This window comes from Danio rerio, chromosome 13 (genome assembly GCF_049306965.1).
Source record: "Danio rerio strain Tuebingen ecotype United States chromosome 13, GRCz12tu, whole genome shotgun sequence".
Classification (NCBI taxonomy): Eukaryota; Metazoa; Chordata; class Actinopteri; order Cypriniformes; family Danionidae; genus Danio; species Danio rerio.
This window is the reverse complement of record NC_133188.1, coordinates 7432494-7455998: the sequence shown is the minus strand read 5'-3', so window position 1 is coordinate 7455998 and position 23505 is coordinate 7432494. Positions and strand designations below refer to the sequence as shown.

General features: G+C 35.3%; 1 protein-coding gene and 1 long non-coding RNA gene across 3 annotated transcripts in view; both read right to left on the bottom strand.

Moving 5' to 3' along the window:
* Window positions 1-23505, bottom strand: part of rps6ka2 (ribosomal protein S6 kinase, polypeptide 2) — a 93917-nt gene that overhangs the window by 45228 nt on the left and 25184 nt on the right. For both annotated transcript variants that reach the window (XM_073920645.1, XM_694860.8), the window contains 4 exons: window positions 10381-10497; window positions 8253-8334; window positions 3059-3139; window positions 2661-2740 (listed from right to left, as the gene is read on the bottom strand). In XM_073920645.1, the coding sequence (XP_073776746.1) occupies window positions 2661-2740; window positions 3059-3139; window positions 8253-8283 (192 nt within the window). In that variant the 5' untranslated portion in view covers window positions 8284-8334; window positions 10381-10497. The remainder of the gene's footprint in view (window positions 1-2660; window positions 2741-3058; window positions 3140-8252; window positions 8335-10380; window positions 10498-23505) is intronic.
* LOC141377120 (uncharacterized) lies at window positions 11307-15659 on the bottom strand. Its single transcript, XR_012389146.1, has 3 exons — window positions 12690-15659; window positions 11760-12430; window positions 11307-11618 (listed from the first exon to the last, which is right to left on the bottom strand). It is a non-coding gene; the product is annotated as an uncharacterized lncRNA (long non-coding RNA).

Here is a 23505-nt window from a genome sequence, read left to right as displayed (position 1 = left end):
AACACAGGCTGATTGAACATACATGCTTCAACCTACATTTTTTTGTACCTGCTGTAAAATGAGTTGTGTAAAATGAACACTATTGAGAAGTATAATACCAACAGCGTTTGCTCCTTTCACACCAATGATATTTACAGGGACATGCATTATTTTGACCACCAAATAAATACCACAAATTAACTTAATGGTGTTTATTATTTGTAATTAAATAAGTTTGCCTCATCTATCTTTCTCTATATGGATAACTTTGCCAGCATGATTAGTTTGCTCAGTAGCTCACATTGTGCAGTGTTGTACTTGTGATGCAGAGCACTTAGGTTTGAATATGGGGAAATAATTATCCACAAAAGCAATGGAAAATCAAGCCAAAACTCTTACAACTCACTTTTGTCTTATGTTTGCTTTTGAAAACACTATTAGTTGGGTTTAGGGAATGGTCTAGGTCAGGGGTTCACTAAGCCCTGCCTGATCTGTGTACAACATGTATCTGAAACACACAACAAAGCGTTCACTTAAAAGGTGCTGTATGTAAGTTTTTGACTCTTCTAAAGCATGATAATACCATAATATGTTTGCAGATATTTAAGAAACATGCTAAGTGAACATACTTATTCATCTAAAAAATATGTTAAAGTTAGTTATTCTGCTTTAAAAATGTGGTCCGTGTCGGAAATACTGTCTTTGTTTTGGTTCCTTTACCCTGCCCAATGCCAGTTTAGCCAATTATATTTCAGCACCCTGGGTTGCCTTGTCTGAAAACTGCATATTTTATTCATTCAGCCATGAAGGCTCTCAAAGTATGTATCCGCGACCGAAAATTTCACCTCCAGTGGACAGTAACAGCCTCTGAAATGAGAAGCAGATTCAGAGTTTCACATGAGGTGGTAATTAATTAGTAAATAACATAAGTATTACAAATGTAAGCATTAAGTGAGCAGGTTACATTGTAACCCCATGTCCCAACAACACACTATGTGACGAGAGAAAGGCACACACAGTCTAATCGGGGAGATATGAACCGCAATTCACAAGCACTTATTGAACCGTGGAGGTCGTATATTCGTATAGGTTGTATGTTCAATATTATATTGAGAACCGTGGCATCCCTGGTATACACACTATGGTCAATTTAGTTCATCCAAGTCACCTATAGCACATGTTTTTAGACTGTGGGGGAAACCGGAGCACACAGAGGAATCCCACGCAAGAACAAGCAAACTGGTCCAGCCGGGACTTAAATCAGCTACCTTCTTGCTGTAAAGCGAAAGTTCTAACCACTGAACCACTGTGCCACCCCAAGGCACCATTATTTCGGAGCATTTAAAAATGTTTGTAGCGTGATCATAGATGTCAGGATGTCAGAAAAAAACCCCAGTACATATTCTAAATCAGTATAACAGCATAAGATGATGTCACATCAAAAAAGCCCATTTTTAATGCTTTTAAATAAACCTTGCCATCTCTCATGCGATCACCAAGGCAACAAAGTTATTCTTGGCAGTTTGCTGTGTGCACTTTTTTTTTTTAGACTTAAACCACTCACTTACGGGTTAGAAGAAAAGAAACTGTAATTACATTAACTGTGGATAAGACTCTTTTGAAAGTGTGAATAAAATCTCCTTTTATTTTTTAAATAAAGTCAGAAAGCTCATTTTGACATTTGCTGTACAAGTGCAGTACTTTTTTATAACATCCAAGTTGTTCTGTATGTCATTTAGTTCTGAATCAGATATACTGGATCAAATGGATACTCATAACTTTGAATAAAGAAATAACATGTGTCATTTTGCTATATATATATATATATATATATATATATATATATATATATATATATATATATATATATATATATATATATATATATATATATATATAAAATTAAAATTATATATATAATATATAATTATTTATATAATATATAATTCTGACTACAACTATATATATATATATATATATATATATATATATATATATATATATATATATATATATATATATATATAGTTGTAGTCAGAATTATTAGCCCCCCTTCAGTTTATTTTTTTCCCCCAACTTTTGTTTAACGGAGAGATTTTTTTCAACACATTTCTAAACATAATAGTTTTAATAACTCATTTCTAATAACTGATTTATTTTATCTTTGCCATGATGACAGTAAATAATATTTGACTAGATATTTTAAGACATTTCTATACAGCTTAAAGTGACATTTAAAGGCTTAAATGGGTTAATTAGGTTAAATAGGCAGGTTAGGGTAAATAAGCAAGTTATTGTATAATGATGGTTTGTTCTGTAGACTATCGGGAAAAATATAGCTTAAAGGGGCTAAAAATAATTTGATCCTGAAATGGTTAAAAAAACAACAACTGTGTTTATTTTAGCTGAAATAAAACAAATAAGACTTTCTCCAGAAAAAAAAATATTATCAGACATACTGTGAAAATTTCCCTGCCTTGTTACACATAGTTTGGGAAATATATATACAAAAAAAAAAAAAAAAAAAAAAWATATATATATATATATATATATATATATATATATATATATAATTATCATTATCAGGATCTGTTTTAAAGATTTTTAAAAGCATACAGCTGAACAAATGTGCCATTTCTGCCCGGTAACAAGAAAGTAAGTTTATAAAAAAAAAAACTAACCTCTTTGGAGAGACGTGTGAAAAGATCTCCCCCTCTGAGAAAGTCCAATATAAGGTACAGCTTTCCTTCTGTCTGAAAGGCTGCAGGGTAAAGAAATAAGTGTGACATTTACACAGCGTTCTTCACCTTTCATAAGCAAAAGTAAAAAGAAAATGCAGCTGGTGAAGATATTTTACACATTGCTCCTAATGTAAACACAATCTAATAAGGCAGCATTCAACCATAAAAAATTGCTATACTGTAGCTTATTACTGGCTAGCATTATGAAAACAGTTAAGATGTTAGACAGAATCTAATATAAAGTGGAGACTGTGACTAAAACAGAGTATAAGAAGTTCAGAAATGAGTGTTTCTAATATGTACAGTAAATGTTCTTCTTCTGGATACAGACTACTCACCATAATGAAGTTTGACAATGAAGGGATGATTCACTTCTGCTAGAATATCTCGCTCCATTTTGGATCTTACTCTGTCCCGCACTTTAAAAACAAAACATAGAGACGAGGAAGATGTGTGAACATTTCAATACATTTGTTTTCAAGAGTACACAACTGAAGAATTTTTTTAGAAAATGCTTATTATATGAATACTGTCCATCTGATTTATGCTCACCCTTAATTATAAAAACAAACACAAACACACACATTACATAGCTCTTTGGAATACTGGATACTGATTGGTCAGTCATTGCTGTTAAAACTGATAACACTGACTCGTAAAGATAACTGTTGGCACACGTGTTGAGAACATTTATTTTGTGGAAGCTTTGGAATTGCAAGCGAAAAAAAGCTAGAAAAAAAAAATCTGAAAAAATCTGGCTGCCATCTTGTAACTTTATAAATGATTTTGATCAAATCAGAGGACTTTAGTATTGTAATATGAGGGATGCTGTACAACGCTGTACAACAAAGTTGTGGAACAATGTGCAGGTTTTATTAAGGAACGGTTTGGCAGGCAACAGTCAAACACTGGAGCAAAATAGTACATACAAGGTTAGACAAAAGAGTAGCAAATAGATCAGTTCGGGTGGCTAACCGCATAAACAATTAACAAAGCAAAGGTCTAACACAGCTAGCCAATGCAAGAAAAGTAATGGAAACCGTGCCAGATAACAAAACACAGCCAACATGTTTATGTGTGTGTGTGTGTGTGTGCGCGCTGTATTTAAAGTCCACGTAATCAGTCCGTAACGATTCTCCGGCTGTGTGTGTAATCAACGCAATGAGGAACCGGTGCGTGTGCGGTGCATGCTGGAAGTTGTAGTTCATATATGTTGTGGATTTGTAGTTCTCCAGCAATCTGCAGTAGTTAGGTTGCTGGTGACTGTAATAAGTATTGACAGAACTGTAATATTGTTGCTGAGTTCACCGTCTGGTCATTTTCTAAAATTACATAAACAGGGAATCAGTTTAAAACTGTTTCATCTCAACTTAATATCTCCTGTTACTATTATTGCTGCAGTAATTATATTTAAATCAATATTTTGCATTAAATTCTTTGCTTATGTGGGAGATTACCATGTAACAATCAGAATAAATGTAAGATTAGCCATTTGTTAGGTAGAGGATAAAGTACACCCAGACAGTTGCTATTGCAGAATAACGCCTGACAGGCATATCAGCAGTCCACCATGAAGTGCAGCACTGTTTTATAGAACCGAAGGGCTTTATTCTGCCTGGATGTACTTTATCCCACTTATCACATGGCTACTAGCCACAAAAGTAAGAAATTAGACACAAAACCTTGTTCTGAGCTATAATAATGTATTCTTTATTTAATTAAATGCCAAGCTCACAGACAACAAACATGGCTGAATGGAGCATACACTAAGCATTATTCAGTCACAAAACCAACAGTCAAACAGTCAAGCATATTACAAGCACATGGATATGAATCTGTCCATTAGTGATGGTCAAGATGAATTCAAGTACCCAGATGAGCCTGTGTTATTAGTTTCACCGGATCTTATCCTGGAATAACACATGGGAGTCTGGGAACGTTGTGACTGATCAATCATAATCAAGTAGTGCAGACAACTGTGCAATAATGCAAAATGAGAGAGTGCTCAGGATTGCACATTTAATACTGGATGTACATTATCCTTAATATACAGTACTGTGCGAAAGTCTTTGGCCACCATTACATTTGTCATTTTAGTATAATTATTTATACTTAATTATAATACAGCATAATATCTCTCGCTCTTCACCTGAACAGAAATAATAATTACAGATAATTATATTGAGTATATGATATGTAAAGAAATAATTCATGATATTTATAAACAAATGCAGCTAAAACAGTAATAAAATGGCCTCCACAGAGTCCAGACCTTAATATAGTATTATAGAGGCAGTATGGGATTGCCTGAACAGAGGAGAAAAAAGCCATAAATAAGAATATGAACTTGAGTCTGGTATATGGAGTTGTATTAATTACTAGTTTTTGGTAGCAGGAGCCATTTATGAAAATTGTTTTTCAATATATTCAATTTTGTGTACATTTTTCTTTTCTATCTGTTTATATCTTAATGCAGAGACCAGTCTCATATCTGGAAGGTCAATAAAACTTTGCTAAAACAGCAAAACTAGTTGGGGAACCAAAACTTTTGCACAGTACTGTATATACATGGTATATACAAAGATTAAACAAAGAAAAATATGATTCTGCTCTAAAATTGCCTTTAAATTGTTTATTTTTGCAAGTTATTTAACATCTGCTTGCCATTTTGTGGCTCCTAGTTACTTAGTCTGGATATTCAGATAGGCATTATAAACCAGTGTACTACAATTGTTTATTAAGAACAGACTGAATAGCGATTTGGACACAAATGAAATTTGTACCAGATAAAAATCAATGCCAATGTTTGTCAGAATTGATGCTCCAACAAACAGAACAATTCTTTGTTGGCTTTATAAAGCCAATGTTTGTTGGCCTACAAAAGCTGTCTCTGCAAATTTCAAAGTTGACCCACTTCCCCTTAAAAAAAACACCCTTCACATTAAAAGCAATCCCTATAAGGATAACTGTAATGATAGCACTGTAAAAGGATAATGGCTGACTCGTTTAACTTGAGTCTGTAAGTTAAGCTCTAGTGCAATCGAATCCTGTAAGGCATTGATCCAAAGCAGACCAGATCATAATCTCTCTGAAAAGTAAAGGTTTGGAGTGTCAGGAAAATCATCAATGCAGCTAAATGAAAGCAGGAATGAACCCCTAACTATTCCAGCATATGTTTTACGAAGTGGATGCCCATCCAGTTGCAACCCAGAACTGGGAAACACCCATACCCTTTCACATTCACACACACACTAACGGCCCTTTCATACACCGGCGCAATGTGGCGCAAGGCATGACACAATTGTTGTTTGCTAGTTTCAGCTCGACACAAGTGTCGTTTTGAGGTTTTGCGCCACGCTGTTTAAATGGCAAATGCATTTGCGCTCATATCTTCACCCATAGGCGTTCTGGTCTAAAAAAGGAGGTGTGTTATTTGGATATAACTTTGTTTGCTGGAAATTAGAACTGAATTTAGAAATAGTTTTGAAACAAAAATTTGCTCTTAACAAAGGAAATTAATTATTTATAGGCTAATTGATGTCTGTGCGTAAAGGTTCCCTATCCACGAGAGCGAAAGTGAAAGTAGATCGATTATCTCTCATTCTTGCGCGGTAGATGCTCTGTTTAACTGTTTTCTGTTAAAAAAAAACTGTTAACTGTTTGCTTGTGAAATGCTCAGTTTTCCACTTACACTTCCTTTATGTCATGTAAATAGCAAATGCGCTTATGGCGTGGTGCAGCTGGCTCTTAAAGGGAATGGGAGATGAGACTCTGATTGGTTTATTCTCAAAACACATCTATAACTCATTGAGAAAATAATGCCACGGCGCAAAGCGGATTTTGCCGTCATTAAATTAGCAAATATGGATTCTGACACACCCTGAAAGCGTTTGCGCCCTGCGCTTTCCGTTTTGCGCATGGTCCGTCAAAATAGAGCCCGATATCTTCGATGTCAGATTTTGCCGGGTCAGCTATTTTGTCCATCTGTCATTACATACTTCAAATGTATTCAACTCTTTGTTTCACTTTGTTTGATTCTCCTAGCAAACTGTTGTTGCTTTTGGCCTCTGGACTGCTGTGCTCATTCTGCCTATGAGTGCTTGGCCCCTTAATTGGTGCTTGCAGCTATATTTATTATTATTATTATTATTATTATTATTATTATTATTATTATTATTATTATTATTATTATTATTATTATTATTATTATTATTATTATTATTATTATTATTATTATAAGTTACGCAGTGGCGCAGTGGGTAGCACGTTCGCCTCACAACAAGAAGGTTGCTGGGTCGCTGGTTTGATCCTCGGCTCAGTTGACGTTTCTGTGTGGAGTTTGCATGTTCTCCCTGCATTTACGTGGGTTTCCTCCGGGTGCTCCGGTTTCCCCCACAGTTCAAAGACATGCGGTACAGGTGAATTGGGTAGGCTAAATTGTCCATAGTGTATGAGTGTGTGTGTGTGTGTAAATGTTTCCCAGAGATGGGTTGCGGCTGGAAGGGCATCCGCAGCGTAAAAAAAAACTTGCTGGATAAGTTGGCAGTTCATTCTGCTGTGGCAACCCCGGATTAATAAAGGGACTAAGCCGACAAGAAAACTAATGAATTAATTATTATTATTATTATTATTATTATTATTATTATTATTGTTATTATTATTATTAAAGTGGATTTCAATATTCTCATAGAATTATAATGATTATTAAAATGTTACGTAAATACTTGTTACAGTTAATGAACTTTGGTGTGAATAGACCATAAGTGTGCAGGACTTAACTAACAAAAATGTCTTTGGCATGTGTGAAAAGGAGAGTGCTGGGATGCCGCATTCACGCAAGATGATTTACATTGAATAAGACTGTCTTATGTAACAGCTGCAGTATTGCTGTGGTCTGACAGCGAGGTGCCACAGTTACCGATACTGTTATTTTCATTCACAAGTACACAAAGAACTTGCACAACATCATCCAGCGAAAGCAAAGACTTTAGTATGTAACCATGGCTACATCGAGCGAATAAGTTATGTGGGTTGTGAGCGGGTTGTGAAATGGATTACCACTCTAAACTGAGCATGATGAATCACTACGATAACTGCTGCTTTGCTAACATGTGTGCTCATTGTGAAAAAAACAACACAAAACAAAAAGATGAATCACAAATCCGGAATAAATGATGAGGAAAGTCAGTCTACGGCCTAAGACTTCATCTGCTTTCTCTGTGAGATGTTATGGATTTAAAGTCGGCTCTAGTAAAGAAATGTCCCTTCGAGAAAGTGTCTGCATGTCTAAATGGGACATTTTCCCTCATGTTAAACAATCTGATGATTCAGACTACTTTAAAAATCAAACAGAGTGCACTTTAAGCCTCCTAGCAGCTCAGTTATGACTCACAGGTTAGATGTCACATGCGTTGAAATAATAACTACAGGTTTCACATACCACCACAGGCAGAGACTGACAAATGAAAGGCATTTCATAGAAACTGTCATTCACATTCAATAATGTAAGGGGTGAAGTATCTTTTTTTTTACCTTTAAGTGTTGCCTTTTTTAAGACCTTCATGGCATAGAGTTGTCCTGTATCTGAGCCTTTGATTTTTCTCACTAAGAAAACCTGTAAAACGAAAAGTAGGATTAATTTTAGTCATTGTTCAAGGGCTGTCAAGCAACAGATTGGATAAAAGACCATAAAAGACATACATATGCCCATATGACAGGATATCTTCAGTCCTCTCTCTCTCTCTCTCTTTGCAGCATTGAGCAAAGACTAACATTTCTTGAAAATTCTGTTCTAAAACTTGCTGAGCTGCTTATAGTCGGTTTATAAAAGCACCAAGATTTTTTCATGAAATATATTTGCAATTGTGAGCATGTCTGGCATCCCTTGTTTTACCACATAAGAAATGAAAACCAAGTTTAGCTTGGATTTTTTCCCCTTTTTCCTTTACTCCAAATTATCCAAAGCAATAGATTTTTATCGATGGCATACACCAGCCTAATCTCAGTTAAGTGGCTAATTTGTACGAGTTCAGTTGTACAAAATGTACGATTTTAAAAAGGAGGCTTGGCACCTAACCCCACGCCTAACCCCAACCGTTATTGGGTGACGAGCAAATCGTACAAATTAGATCATACGAATTCATATGAATTAGCCACTTAAGCATAAAGTTACGTATTGCCATAAGATTGTGTTGCATATACATATCACTGATGAATCAGTCAGAACAGCTTCTTGTGTGTGCTTATACACATCCATGATGCGAATCTTCCATTCCACCACATCCCAAAGGTGCAGGATGGATCCATGCTTTCATGTTGTTGACGCCAAATTCTGACCCTACTATTTGATTGTTGCAGCAGAAATCGAGACTCATCAGACCAGGCTACGTTTTTCCAATCTTGCATTGTTCAATTTTGGTGAGCCTGTGCAAATTGTAGCCTCATTTTGGTGTTCTTAGTTGACAGGAGTGGCACCCAGTGTGGTCTTCTGCTGCTGTAGCCCATCTGCTTCAAGGATCAATGTGTGGTGTGTACAGAGATGCTCTTCTGTATACCTCGGTTGGAACAAGTGGTTATTTAGGCTACTGTTGCCTTTCTATCAGCTCAAACAAGTCTGGTCATTCTCCTCCGACCTCTGGCATCAACAAGGCATGTGCGCCCAACAGAACTGCCGCTCACTAGATATTTTCTCTTTTTCTGACCATTCTCTGTAAACCCTAAAGATGGTTGTTAGTAAAAATCACAGTAGATCAGTAATTTCTGAAATACTCAGACCAGCCTGTCTGGCACCAACAACCACGCCACGTTCAAAGTCACTTAAGACACTTTTCTTCCTCATTCTGATGCTCGGTTTGAACTGCAGCAGATCGTCTTGACGATGTCTACATGCCTAAATACACTGAGTTGCTGCCTTGTGATTGGCTAATTAGAAATTTGTGTTAACGGGCAGGTGTACCTAATGAAATGGCTGGTGACTGTATATTAACTAAGCAAACCATATTGCGCAGGTGTCAAACTCAGTTCCAAAAGGGCCGCAGCTCTGCACAGTTTAGTTCCAACCCTAATTAAACACACCTGATCAAACTAATTGAGTCCTTGAGGCTTGTTTGAAACCTACAGGTAAGTGTGTTGGAGCAGGGTTGGAACTAAACTGTGCGGGGCTTCAGCCCTTTAGGAATTGAGTTTGACGCCCCTGCCTTATTGTGTAGTAGGAAAGACTTCGTTTTTTTTAATTAAGCTTGATGATCACATTCTAAGATTGACTACTTTGTCAAATTACATTACTTTTTTTTAATGACATGGCCACCCTTACTGTGCGGTCTTTGTGTTGAGCATGCGACTATAAAGCCTTTAAATGCTGCATGCACGAAACTTAGATTTAGAACAGGCTGTCATTTTAAGCTTTGGGATGCCAAAGAGAACCATTTAAAATTATGTAACGTAAATCCTGCAACAACTGATCCTGTCTTTTGTAAATCTTTTTTTTTTTTTTCTAAAATGTAGTTGAAAGATTTAAAGGGCAGAGTAAAAAGATTTAGCATCCATTAACCTAAACCCAGCATTAACAAAATACATCTGAACAATAATATTAGTTATCGATAAATCTGCATAAGTGTAACACATAAATGATAGGTCAAATGCAGCATTTTTCAAAGCTTACCTTTCCATAGGAGCCCTGACCAAGCACTTTAAGCAGCTCGAACTGTGACGGATCTGCCTTCTCAAAGCCCTCTTTCACATGATGGCTGATATCGAACTCCTTTAAGATGCTGTCATCCTGTGAAGGCAACAGATGGCACAGCTTAGAGGGTAATAAACAAACGCTTTTGCCATAAAGCTGTGTGTTTAAACATATTTGGCAATGTGATGCCAGCTGGTGTCATCAATAACTGTAGTAAACATATCAAGGAAAAGGATTCAGATGGCGTTGCCATATCCACATGTTAGGTGCTTTTAATTCACACAGAGCAAATGACATATATAAACATGGATCATTTACTAACGCATGTTTAGGAATAACAAGTTTTTGCAAATACAGAACTAAAAAAAAACAGGTCTAGATTTTAGATTTTAAAAAGATTGACATGTCCTTAGTCTTTCATTGTTCGCTATGCGGAGGCATAATAAATGGCAGTGTTTTAATATATATTAAAACTAGTTGCTCGTTGTGCCAACTGCAATCAGGATGTTGTTCTTTGGTCTGCTGGCCATAGATTTGATAATATGGCACTGCATGACTTTCCTTAAGGCAACAGAATAATGTTCAAACAATGAACAATGAATAGGTATATTCTTTTAGCTGCTGATGTTGAGGATCCACTGATGGCAGGTTATGTCTTAAGTTGTTGAAGGAAGAAATTTGGCTTTGTGATTTGGTTTTGGCTGCTTGCGCAGGTTGCTCTACTGATTTTGATTTGGCCTGGATTTTGTCAATGCCTCTGCTCCACCCTTTTTTCTCAGAACAAGTCTCCCATCAAAAAGTAAGTATAACATCAATAAGAACAAGCACAGTAAAAACATTCCAATGCAAATTTAACTGTAGAACTACAAAGGCAGTCATTTTGACCATTTTAGTTTTTTAATTTTGTCATTTAATGACTTCATATAACTATAACTGGTAATGTAAATTTCAGACGAATAGATAAATAATATACAAATGATGAATGTGGAAAAATAATAGGCTTGTACTTTATCCCACTCCATTTTGACCATGATGAAATGTATTTTTAGATGTATGATTTTTTTTTGTTCCAAATCAACTCACCTCACTCAAATCAAATTAAATAAAATTAAATTAAATCAAATCAAATCAAATCAAATCAAATCAAATCAAATCAAATCAAATCAAATCAATTCAAATCAACTCAACTCAACTCAACTCAACTCAACTCAATTCAACTTAACTTAACCTAACCTAACCTAACTTAACTTAACTTAACTTAACTTAACTTAACTTAACTCAACTCAACTCAACTCACTCAAATCACTCAAATCAAATCAGCTCAACTCAACTCAACTCACTCAAATCACTCAAATCACTCAAATCAAATCAACTCAACTCAAATCAACTCAACTCACTCAAATCAACTCAACTCAACTCAACTCAAATCAACTCACTCAAATCACTCAAATCAACTCAACTCAACTCACTCAAATCAACTCAACTCACTCAAATCACTCAAATCAACTCAACTCACTCAAATCAACTCAACTCAAATCACTCAAATCAAATCAACTCAACTCAACTCAACTCACTCAAATCACTCAAATCAAATCAACTCAACTCAACTCAAATCAACTCAACTCAACTCAACTCACTCAAATCACTCAAATCAAATCAACTCAACTCAACTCAACTCACTCAAATCACTCAAATCAAATCAACTCAACTCAACTCAAATCAACTCAACTCAACTCAACTCACTCAAATCACTCAAATCAACTCAACTCAACTCACTCAAATTACTCAAATCAAATCAACTCAACTCAATTCAAATCACTCAAATCAACTCAACTCAACTCACTCAAATCACTCAAATCAAATCAACTCAACTCAAATCAACTCAACTCAACCCAACTCACTCAAATCACTCAAAACAACACAACTTAACTCAACACACTCAAATCACTCAAATCAAATAAACTCAAATCAACTCAACTCAACTCAACTCACTCAAATCACTCAAATCAAATCAACTCAACCCAACTCACTCAATTCACTCAAAACAACACAACTTAACTCAACTCACTCAAATCACTCAAATCAAATCAAATCAACTCAAATCAACTCAAATCAACTCAACTCAATCAAATCACTCAAATCAAATCAACTCAACTCAACTCAACACAACTCACTCAACTCAAATCAACTCAATTCCCTCAAATCACTCAAATCAAATCAACTCAACTCAACTTAACTCAACTAAAATCAACTCAACTCAACTTTCTCAAATCAACTCAACTCAACACAACTCAACTCAACTCAACTCAACTCAACTACACTCAACTCACTCAAATCAAATCAAATCAAATCAAATCAAATCAAATCAAATCAAATCAAATCAAATCAAATCAAATCAAATCAATTGTAGCAAACACTACAGAATACACTTTAAAAGCCTTAAAGGGACTTTGATAATATCCATCTTTGAAAAAAAAAAACATCTTTGAAACGCCTCTCGGGCAGTATGCTTGGGCCTTCTGTCTGAATAGGGAAACTATACTCCTAAACTGTTTGCCAAACTTACAATCACATTACATATTTGTATTCAACATTTAAACAACAACTGTCTCACAATTTTCATTTTTAAATGTCCAAATCAAGCAAAATTAGCAAATTTTGCTAAGGCTAATGCACACTCCAAAAAAACAAACAAACAAAAAACAAACAAGATCACGACACAAGAAAAAAGATAAGGAAATTAGGATTATGTTTTTTTTGTTCACTCTACCTCAGACCTTTAAGGTCAGTGCAACTGATGTTTTCAAAAGTTGAGTAAACAAGAAAAAACATAAGTAAACAAGATTCTTTTTCACTTAACTTCATTCATTCCAGTTCTTCAGACAAAAATGTTCACTTAGCACAACTTAAAAAGTTTTGTAACAGAGTATATGATCTCTCCAGAAAACTAATAATCTTTTGTTAACCCAACTAAGACCCAATCCCAATTCTACCCCTTAGCCTTTACCCCTACCCCTTCTCTTTAACTTGAGGCGTAGGGCTAAGGGGAAGGGCTAGATACCCCTCGAAACTGAGATTTTTCAGGACCACACTCGAAACCAAGGTAAGAAAATTTCCCAGAATACACCATCTACAACAGCAGCGAAGCTGTACACGGAAGTCAGGAGATGCACAAATTATTATTTTTTTGTCATTATTACTAATTATTACAACAAACAAGCACATGTTTTAATACATTTATAATGGCATTCGTGTTTTACCATCATGCTTTAAAAAAAAAAAGCTAAAATAAAAAACGCAAAATGTTGCTATCTATAATCCCAATAAAAACTCTTGTATAGTACTCTCACAACATTCTTGTCATTCGATGACACTCGACTACTCTGTCAGAAAAGTCTAGTGGCTGTGAATGATATTTTACAGTGTATGCTATAATGTTAATGTTGTTTCCGTGTGTTTACATCAATGAATATGGCCACGGTGTAAATGCACAGTACAGTTACAACCTTATTGCCACATTAAATCATTATGATAACATGATATCTGCCTTCAGTGATTTCCTGCGGTTTCCCCCACAGTCCAAAGTGATGTGGTATAGGTGAATTGGCTAGGCTAAATTGTTTGTATGTGTGTAAATGAGTGTGTGTGGATGTTTTCCAGTGATGAGCTGTGGCTGGAAGGGCTTCTGCTGCGTAAAAAACTGCTGGCTAAGTTGGCAGTTCATTCCGTTGTGGCGACCCTGGATTAATAAAAGGACTGAGCCGAACAGAAAATGTAACTGAATGTAACTGAAAATGGCAGAAATGTCATATTTATTTCAAGAGAATGTCTTGCAGGTCTTGCAGTTATCACTAATCAGTGAGGCCCAAGATTAGCATCATTTGTGAGTCATTTGCATCATTTGTGAGTCAATAGAGTCATTTGTGTTACAAATGCACTCGTCTTACAGTAATAACCCACAGACTCTCTCTGCCACTGCAGAGGGGACGGTCTGGACTGCCACACTGCAGAAATGTGCCTGTGATCTCAAACGCTGACCGCAGCTGAATAACACACCCCGTGCTGGGACTGACACAGCTCAGTACTTTTAAACCGGCTTATGTCAGGCCAGGGAAACTAATAAATGAATGTGCAGCTAGATTACATAACCAAAGTCCAGCTCGGGCCACTCTCGTGACGTGATGATGGGTACACTGAGGATAAAACAATCTTCAACCCCAGCACACACCACACAGGAGCCTGATTCTCTATTCTGACGGCTCCTCTTGAGCTGTGTGTATTAAAACCAAGGAAAAGAGAAGCATCACAACAGAGGATTATAACCAGGCTATGCTGATGATTAATCTAAATAGGGCTGCTGCAAAATACAGTTCAATTTGTTTTTCCTTTTTTTAAATATTACCTAAATGATGTGTAACAGAGCAAGGGAATTTTCATAGTATTTCCTATAATATTTTTCCCTCTGGAGAAAGTCTGAAATTAAAAGCTGTTTTAATAACATTAATAATAATAAACCTTTTAAGCTCAATATTATGAACTCCTCATATTTCTTACATATTTAGAGTTACATATTTTTTAGATTGTCTACAGAACAAATCATCGATATACCCTAATCTGCCTAGTTAACCTAGTTAAAGGTGCAGTAGGTGATCTGCCAAAATGCTAACCGGTTAGCATAATATCTTTGAAACACAGTCCCATGTCCCATGTCCCATGTCCCCTGTCGTTTAAAGCTGCGACTCCTGAAATTATGAACGAGCACCTTAAATATGACAGGAGACAACCCACTAGATCATGTCATTCACCAGTTAGATAACTTTATAGTACTTTATTCATTCATTCATTCATTCATTTTCTTTTCGGCTTAGACCCCTATTAATCAAGGCTTGCCACAGCGGAATGAACCACCAATTTATATTATAATATTTATATTTATTAAAAGTAAAACCAAAATGTTTTCAAACTTTAAAACAGTAACAACTTTTTGCAGACGTTATATTTAAGTGTTAAAATGTTCCTATTTTTCAGCTCAATATCTATGCTGAATAAAAAAATGGTAGCTAAAATGTAAAAAAAAAAAAAAAAAGCTATATATAGTACATGTAAACTATAAAACAAAATGCAGTACAAAATAAGTGAAGTTTATTTATAAACTAATTTCGAGAGGAACACCTGCTTTTGATTGCTTACGGCTGGTCCAGATCAGACGATTCCTAACTCACTATAAATATCCTAAGCTCCATATAACAGCCATCTTCGTTTTGAAGAATCCCCCCTTCCACCCCTACTCCTCCTCCTTTCCAAGATGGGTGATACAGTGGCCCAGTGGTTAGCACTGTTGCCTCACAGCAAGAACATCATTGGTTCTAGTCCTTAGCAAGCCAGCCAACGTTTCTGTGCGGAGTTTACACATTCTCCCCATGCTCATCTGGGTTTCCCCCGGGTTCCTCGGTTTCCTCCCACTGTCCAAAAACATGCAACTCAAGTTAATTGACTAATCCATATAGGCACCATAGACATGCTCCTAGTAAATGGTTATCTCTTAAGAGCAATCACTATCTGTTCATTAGCTACCATAGCAGTGGAGTTCTTGAGATCTACCTGAGCTCAAACTTCCCTCTCGCCTTGCAAACAGGAGGGAGCCCCAGGCTCGAGGATACTTATATATGAATACAAATATATATATATTCAGCCTACCCTATTCACCAATTGCGCATGTCTTTGTATTGTATGGGAAACCGAAGCACCCGGAGGAAATTCATACCAACACGGGGAGAACATGCAAACTCCACACAGAAATGCCAGCTACCTTCTTGTTGTGAAGCAACAGCTCTACCCACTGTGCCACCGCACGGCCACTATATTGAATATACTATATATAATACTATATTATAAGATAAAAAATAAAATGCTATATTAATAGATTCACTTTTAATGTATTTACAGTGCTGGCTCTTACATCTTATTCCTTCTCTTAACCAAGGGTGCCACTTTAGATTTTAAAGTGTGTGTTTTTGTTAACAGCATTATTGGAAAGCGCGTGTATACAAGAAAGACTGTTTTTAACCGTAAACACACTACAATCTTAACAGCTACCACCAATTTAATTTAAGTGCAAGGAAATGGTCTACAAAACGGTTATGACTTTGTCACAGTTAAAGAAAGAGGAAAAATCCACTTGTAAACAAACCAATCATGCTTTTCAATTTAGTTTTCAATTTTGGACTCAGGGAAAGATTTTCCCTTTGACTGCGCAAAAGCGCTGCCACTGCAATCATACACAGATACATGTAGATTCATTTCATTTTGTTCACTGTGCTTTAATACAAACACTTGGGGTGAATATAAGTGCCGTTTCTGATAAATCTGCTACAAAAGGAAGGCAGCATTATTGTAGCCCTCTAAAATGAACATGTATGGAAAAATCAGATTTACTGCATTCAAATTTCAATATAAATTGAGAGAGTATTTCATTTGATTTGCTGGTTTGAGTCCCGGAGGATCAGTTGGCATTTCTGTGTGGAGTTTGCATGTTCTCCATGTGTTATTATTATTATTATTGTTATTATCATTATTACAAATCTACACAATTCACATGAATGACCTATATTTTAAGATGAAAACAACAAATTTCACCAAATGAGGACAAGTTTTTAACCTTGTTAACACTAAAGTACTTTGAATCATCTGAAGAAAAAAGGGCCTTTAGCCTGCCTGAAATTTCAACTCATCCCCCTTGCCTCTTTTATGTTTATTTTTTGCTAATGCCGTAGCTATATAAACTGATGAACTTGTGATTGATTTTTATTTAAAACTGGAACTTGCATGTTGCATTAATTACCACACAGTCATGCACAAAGATAATTACAGACATTAATGGACAGCACTCAGTACATTCACTAACTAAATATCAGGGTGACTGGCAGAGATAGAAACACCATGGGTCCCACTTTATATTAAGTGGCCTTAACTAATATGTACTTACACAGGAGTTAATAGTTTGTTACAATGTATTTATTGTGTAAATACATGTATTTACTGTGTACTTATGCTTGATTAAATACATGTAACTACATCTGTAATTAACTTTTGTAATTACATTTGTAAATACACTGTTGACCATCCCTTACACCTTAACCCACCCTTAAACCTAACCATGCCACCAAACCTGTCCATAACCCAACCCCTATCTCTAACTCAAAAGCACCACAAGTGTTCTCAAATACATTATAAACACAGTAAGTACATTGTGTTTTTTTATGTCAGTACATAGTATTAAAGGACACTTAATATAAAGTGGGACCACACCATGTGTTGTTTTAAATGTTGTCTTCATTAAATATTGAACTACATTAAAAAATACATTAAGAGTAAGGAGGACTTATATTTCACTTTATATATATATATATATATATATATATATATATATATATATATATATATATATATATATATATATATATATATATATATATATATATATATATGAGCAATATCACACCCGTAGTTGTGCGAAATGACTGTATATCTGCACTGGTGGGAGGCGTACGTGCCTTTTCGTCCAACCAGTGCCAATGTACAGCCATATTGCACTGCTACGAGTGTGATATTGCGTTTATACAACAGTTCGACGGCACAATCGTGTATATAAAAAAGAAAATCAAACACGAAGAGTCTAAAACCCTTTTGTATTAGGAACTACTTTCTTCCGCCATTTATACACATCTGCAGCTGACGTCAGAACAGCAGAAGCCGTCACTAATTCACCAATGTCACTTTAGAGCTAGTGTTTGAATGATTCTCTATAGTGTATTTTTTAAAGTGATGATAAAACAGCTGATTTTAGGGACATTTTAAGATTATAAGGCTGAACGTGACATGAAATGCCATCCGTCTACAGACATATCTTCCTACAGTCTATTACAGTTTAACGTTACAGTATTTCTCTGTTGCCGTCTGTATCGTGACGGGTGCCAGGTGTCCCAGCGTTTACCTGGAGACTTTAAGGAATGAACAAAAAAGGAGATAAACTATTTTGTTCTTCCTAGTGGCCTTTATGCGTTTCTCCCAAGTGCTGTCGACTACTGTATATACATGCTAGTCAATGACAATAAGTAGGAAAAAATAAAAGAAAAACTCAAACACTCAAACATCCGTCGCAAAATAAAATGTTACATTATTGAAAAAAAAAAGAATAATACAGTGGTAGAGCTATCAGCCAATCAGATTCAAGAACCAGACAGAACTGTATATATATATATATATATATATATATATATATATATATATATATATATATATATATATATAAATATATATATATATATATATATATATATGAGCAACTCCAGCGTTATAGTTGTAACATTTGCAGTAAAATCTTAAAACATAAATTTCTCAAAACAATTAGTACAAACTGCAAAACCTAGCTAATAACCTGCAAAAGCGCATCACTTGCTCAAAATGGATAGTTCATTCCTCAAAAGCAAGAATTCATGTCAATCAAAGTGTCAGTATCATCAAGATGAAAAGACCTGACACCATTATTTATGAACAAGATAGTCAAATGACTGTCATGTTTTCATCATGACAGTTTACTCTCTGAATTTTTTCCTATGCAAAAAAGTCTGATTTTGGTGACACATCCTGAAAATGCTCAAGTCAGCACTATATACTGTTTGCATAGTCATTTGAAAACTACAGTAAAGTTAGACATCACTGTTTAGTGAGGTATCTGAGTACAAGACACTGAATATGTATGTTTTACATTTTACTGCAGATGCTCTTTGCAATTCTAATTTATTCACAGCATTGTGCAAAAGAATAAACACACCCTTATTTACAACAAACATAAACTCCCTTTAGGTAGAGCTGTGCACAACTGTAAACAATATTGCAGTACATATTGAAACAGAGCCTACAACATGCACAGGTCTGTAAATCATTCATCAAATTGTTCAATTTTAAAGACATTTTCAAGAAAATAAAGATTTTAATTTGTTTAAAAAAATTAACTTGACAGATTTTGACAACTAGTTCAACATTTTTGTATGTAATGACTCAAGTAATGAAATGAGGACTATTAGTTTTATATAAAATGACTATTCAGCATTTACAAGTTTTGTTCATTTTGACTGACATGACATAAGCAAATGATAATGTTATAAATAGTAGAGAGTTGTATGAAAACAATTGATGCATGTCCAAAAGTATCTGCAGTGTGTTGGAAGGAATGAGAAAGTGCTACTAGGATGTGCACAAATGACTAATTGTTTTGAGAAATGCATTAATTGTTGTGCAAATGTAAATAGTGTTGTGAGAAATGCACCAAAGCGACTGAGAAAAACTGTAATGTTATATTAAAACATTCCCACAGAATTAGGGGATCAGAAAAATATCAATCTGTAAACATTTTTCATATTTAAATGCGGAATTAAACATGCGTTATAGATGTGACGAAAAAAGTCTGCAGTAGATTACAGTATACAACACACTTTGTAGAATTTCTGTCAATTAAACTGCACAACCCAAAATAAATAATGCTAAATAAAAACACAAAAGTCAGCTCACTTTAGAACAAAAGTTATTGAAAACTTAATTTTTTCATGGCATGGTTGTTATTTGCATGAAATTGCTCATATATATGGATAGATAGATAGATAGATAGATAGATAGATAGATAGATAGATAGATAGATGGATGGATGGATGGATGGATGGATGGATGGATGGATGGATGGATGGATGGATGGATGGATGGATGGATGGATGGATGGATGGATGGATGGATGGATGGATAGATAGATAGATAGATAGATAGATAGATAGATAGATAGATAGATAGATAGATAGATAGATAGATAGATAGATAGATAGATAGATTGATTTGTGGCTTATAGAAAAAGAGCAAATGAAGACAGTTGGTTTTATGTTTGTTAATTCATTTTTTTAATGGTGAAAACCAAAATAAGACCAGATGGGGCACACTTATAATATAAATATATATATATTTTCCTTTTTCTTAATGAATCTGTACTTTCTTTACCTATCATGAAATGATGATGCCTGTTTATAAACATTTAACTGCAGAACACTGCGTCATGATGGCTCTGTAATCTACAGTTGGGTCTTGAAACATGGTACCATGTATAGTAATATCAGAAATACTCTGCACCAGCCTACACACTCTCCCAGCCTCTCTCACAGTGTGGAGAATAGCTCTTCAGCACAAGCAATGATACTGATATAGCAAGCTTTATTACAAGACTGACTGGAATACTCGTCCTTGGTCACTCCTTGTCTAAAAGAAATACTTCAGCCATGGTGTCATTCTTCCTCCAAAGTGCAAAAGTAACGGCAATATTCATTCAGGATTTTAAAAAGTTTAGATTCAGCATAGAGCTGCACAATTTTGGCTAAATTGAGAATCACAATTTTTACCCAAAGATTACGATGTTTTCACGATTCTGTAGATGTAAAATAAAGGTTATTATGAGCAGGGTATTATTATTGTTATTTCTCAAAAATATGGTAAAACAACAGTAATAATATTATGTGTAATATCTAAAATGTTGGTTAAAATGCTCAATTTTTAAAAGACCTTGAATGGTGGACTTGAACAGACTTTAAATGTGTCCTGGTCATTAATGCACAGTAAAGTCATGACATTAGAATACAACTATTCATAATTTTGAAGTTGAATTATTATGTTTGAGGCATATGCTTGCAATCTGTCATTGACAACATTATCAGACCAATTGTTTTTACTGGTAAATTCAGACATTTGTCAGTATCAGATTAACTCTTGCATTATATTCAACATTATATAGGTTAGAGTAGCCTAGTTATACTGAAACTGTTAAACATTTATTCTCATGCACAACATGAGTTTGCTATATGAAAGAAAAACATATAAAACGCTTGATGCAATCATAACTCTAAAATGCAATATGATTATTTAAATGTCGTACGTGAAAGAAGATTTGCACAGTCTCATTCAGGATGAACTCGCAAATTTTATGAATATGTATTTTTATTTCCTGAATTGGTTTTATATGTTCAGTCCTGGATATGTTTTAAATGTCAATTGAAATGACCACTATTTCACTTTAAAATTGCTTTCACTATTAAATGTACTCCATTACTTCACATTAAACTACAACATCCCCAGTACTTCTGGTGTGTGTGTGTGTGTGTTCTGTAGTAATTATCTGCTGTGTGGCCTGCACGTGTGTCACAATATAATCTATACTAGTATCTTTGCAAATCTGACACGTGACGACTTGGAAACCATTACATAACCTGATATGGATACAGATCCATTAGATCCCCGCATCAAAATAAACGCCTGGACTTCAGCTTAGTTCTGACTTCAGCTCTTGCATAAGTAGATTAGCCATATGATGAATTCTTAATAAACTTATCATGCACCAAATTTTAGATGAATCTGCATCTAACCCTGAGTATTCTATAGACTGACGAGACTAAAACTAAATGGTTGTCCTTTAAAAATAAGCAATAAAATCTTACTTGTGAGAATCATACAGTATATTGGGGGAATATTTTTAAAGGTGTTGTTGACTTGAAATCTTGAAATTTCCAGATGTTGATACAAAAGTATATATATATATATATATATATATATATATATATATATATATATATATATATATATATATATATATATATATATATATTCATTCATTCATTTTCTTGTGGGCTTACTCCCTTTATTTATCCGGGGTTGCCACAGTGGAATGAACCGCCAACTTATCCAGCAAGTTTTATGCAGCAGATGCCCTTCCAGCCGCAACCCATCTCTGGGAAACATCCACACACACATTCACACACACAATCATAGGCTATGGACAATTTAGCTTACCCAATTCACCTGTACCACATGTCTTTGGACTGTGGGGGAAACCGGAGCACCCGGAGGAAACCCACGCGAAGGCAGGGAGAACATGCAAAGTAGGTAGTGCTGTCGCCTCACAGCAAGAAGGTCGCTGGTTCGAACCTCGGCTCAGTTGGTGTTTCTGTTTGGAGTTTGCATGTTCACCCTGCCTTCCCTCCGGGTGCTCCGGTTTCCTTTATGATGTATATAACTTAAGATACACTACGTTTTATATCTGCTAATTGTGAAACAAACACACACACACTAGCAAACACACAAACATAATTTGTGCTTGAGTTTGTGTGCACTGAAGAAAGGGCAGACACTAGTCCATACCTGATTTAATTCAAAATATTTCAAGCTCTACAACTTCCATTTTTTTACTACTGCATTCCTCAGTTCAATCCACATTTTCCACATTGCAGAAATAAAAATGTACTGTGTCTATGTCACAATCTCCAGTGATCTAATCCTTGCGGATCGCTGGGGAACTAAACACAGACCACATTAAAGAACTGCAACTCCCAGCATGCATCTCGCGCACACCGGTTCCTGCTTTCCGCTGATTGCAAACATACAATTGAAGCTATTCAAGGACTGATTCAATAATCATCTGGGCTGAGTCTTGTTTATCTGCTTACGATGCATTTTCCTTGTCTTGCCTTGCCTTGTTTGACTCTTGCTTTGTGTGATTGTTTATGTTGCTCGCCTACAGAACTGGCCATTCGCCTGTTCTTCGACCATGACTCCGGATTCTCTGTATGTATCTGTTTGACCCTGTTGCCCGTTACCTGCCTGACCATTTTTGTGTTAAACCTGCATTTGGATCCACAACTCAGTTTTCAGCGTCCATCACACAATAGTCTACATAATAAATGGTTAGCGTTATTTAAAAATATAAAACTCACATGAAAGAAATAAAGAAGTTATTTCATTTTATAAATAATGGTCTAGAGGTAGTTTTCTCTCACACATGTTGTTCTAAACCTGTAACCCTTCTTCTCTCTTATTCTCTGCTTCAAACACTCAGTCGGTCTATGCTATCTGTGGATAGTAATTCACTGAAATTGAAGGTTTGATAAAATGTTTTTGAAGCCAAAATAGTCTGATGGAAACCGCAGGAGGACAACCGTAACTGAACCGGTTCCTGATTACGGAAGATTCTCTCAGGTGTCTCCTGGCATGAAATAAAATAACTAATCATGGCATAAA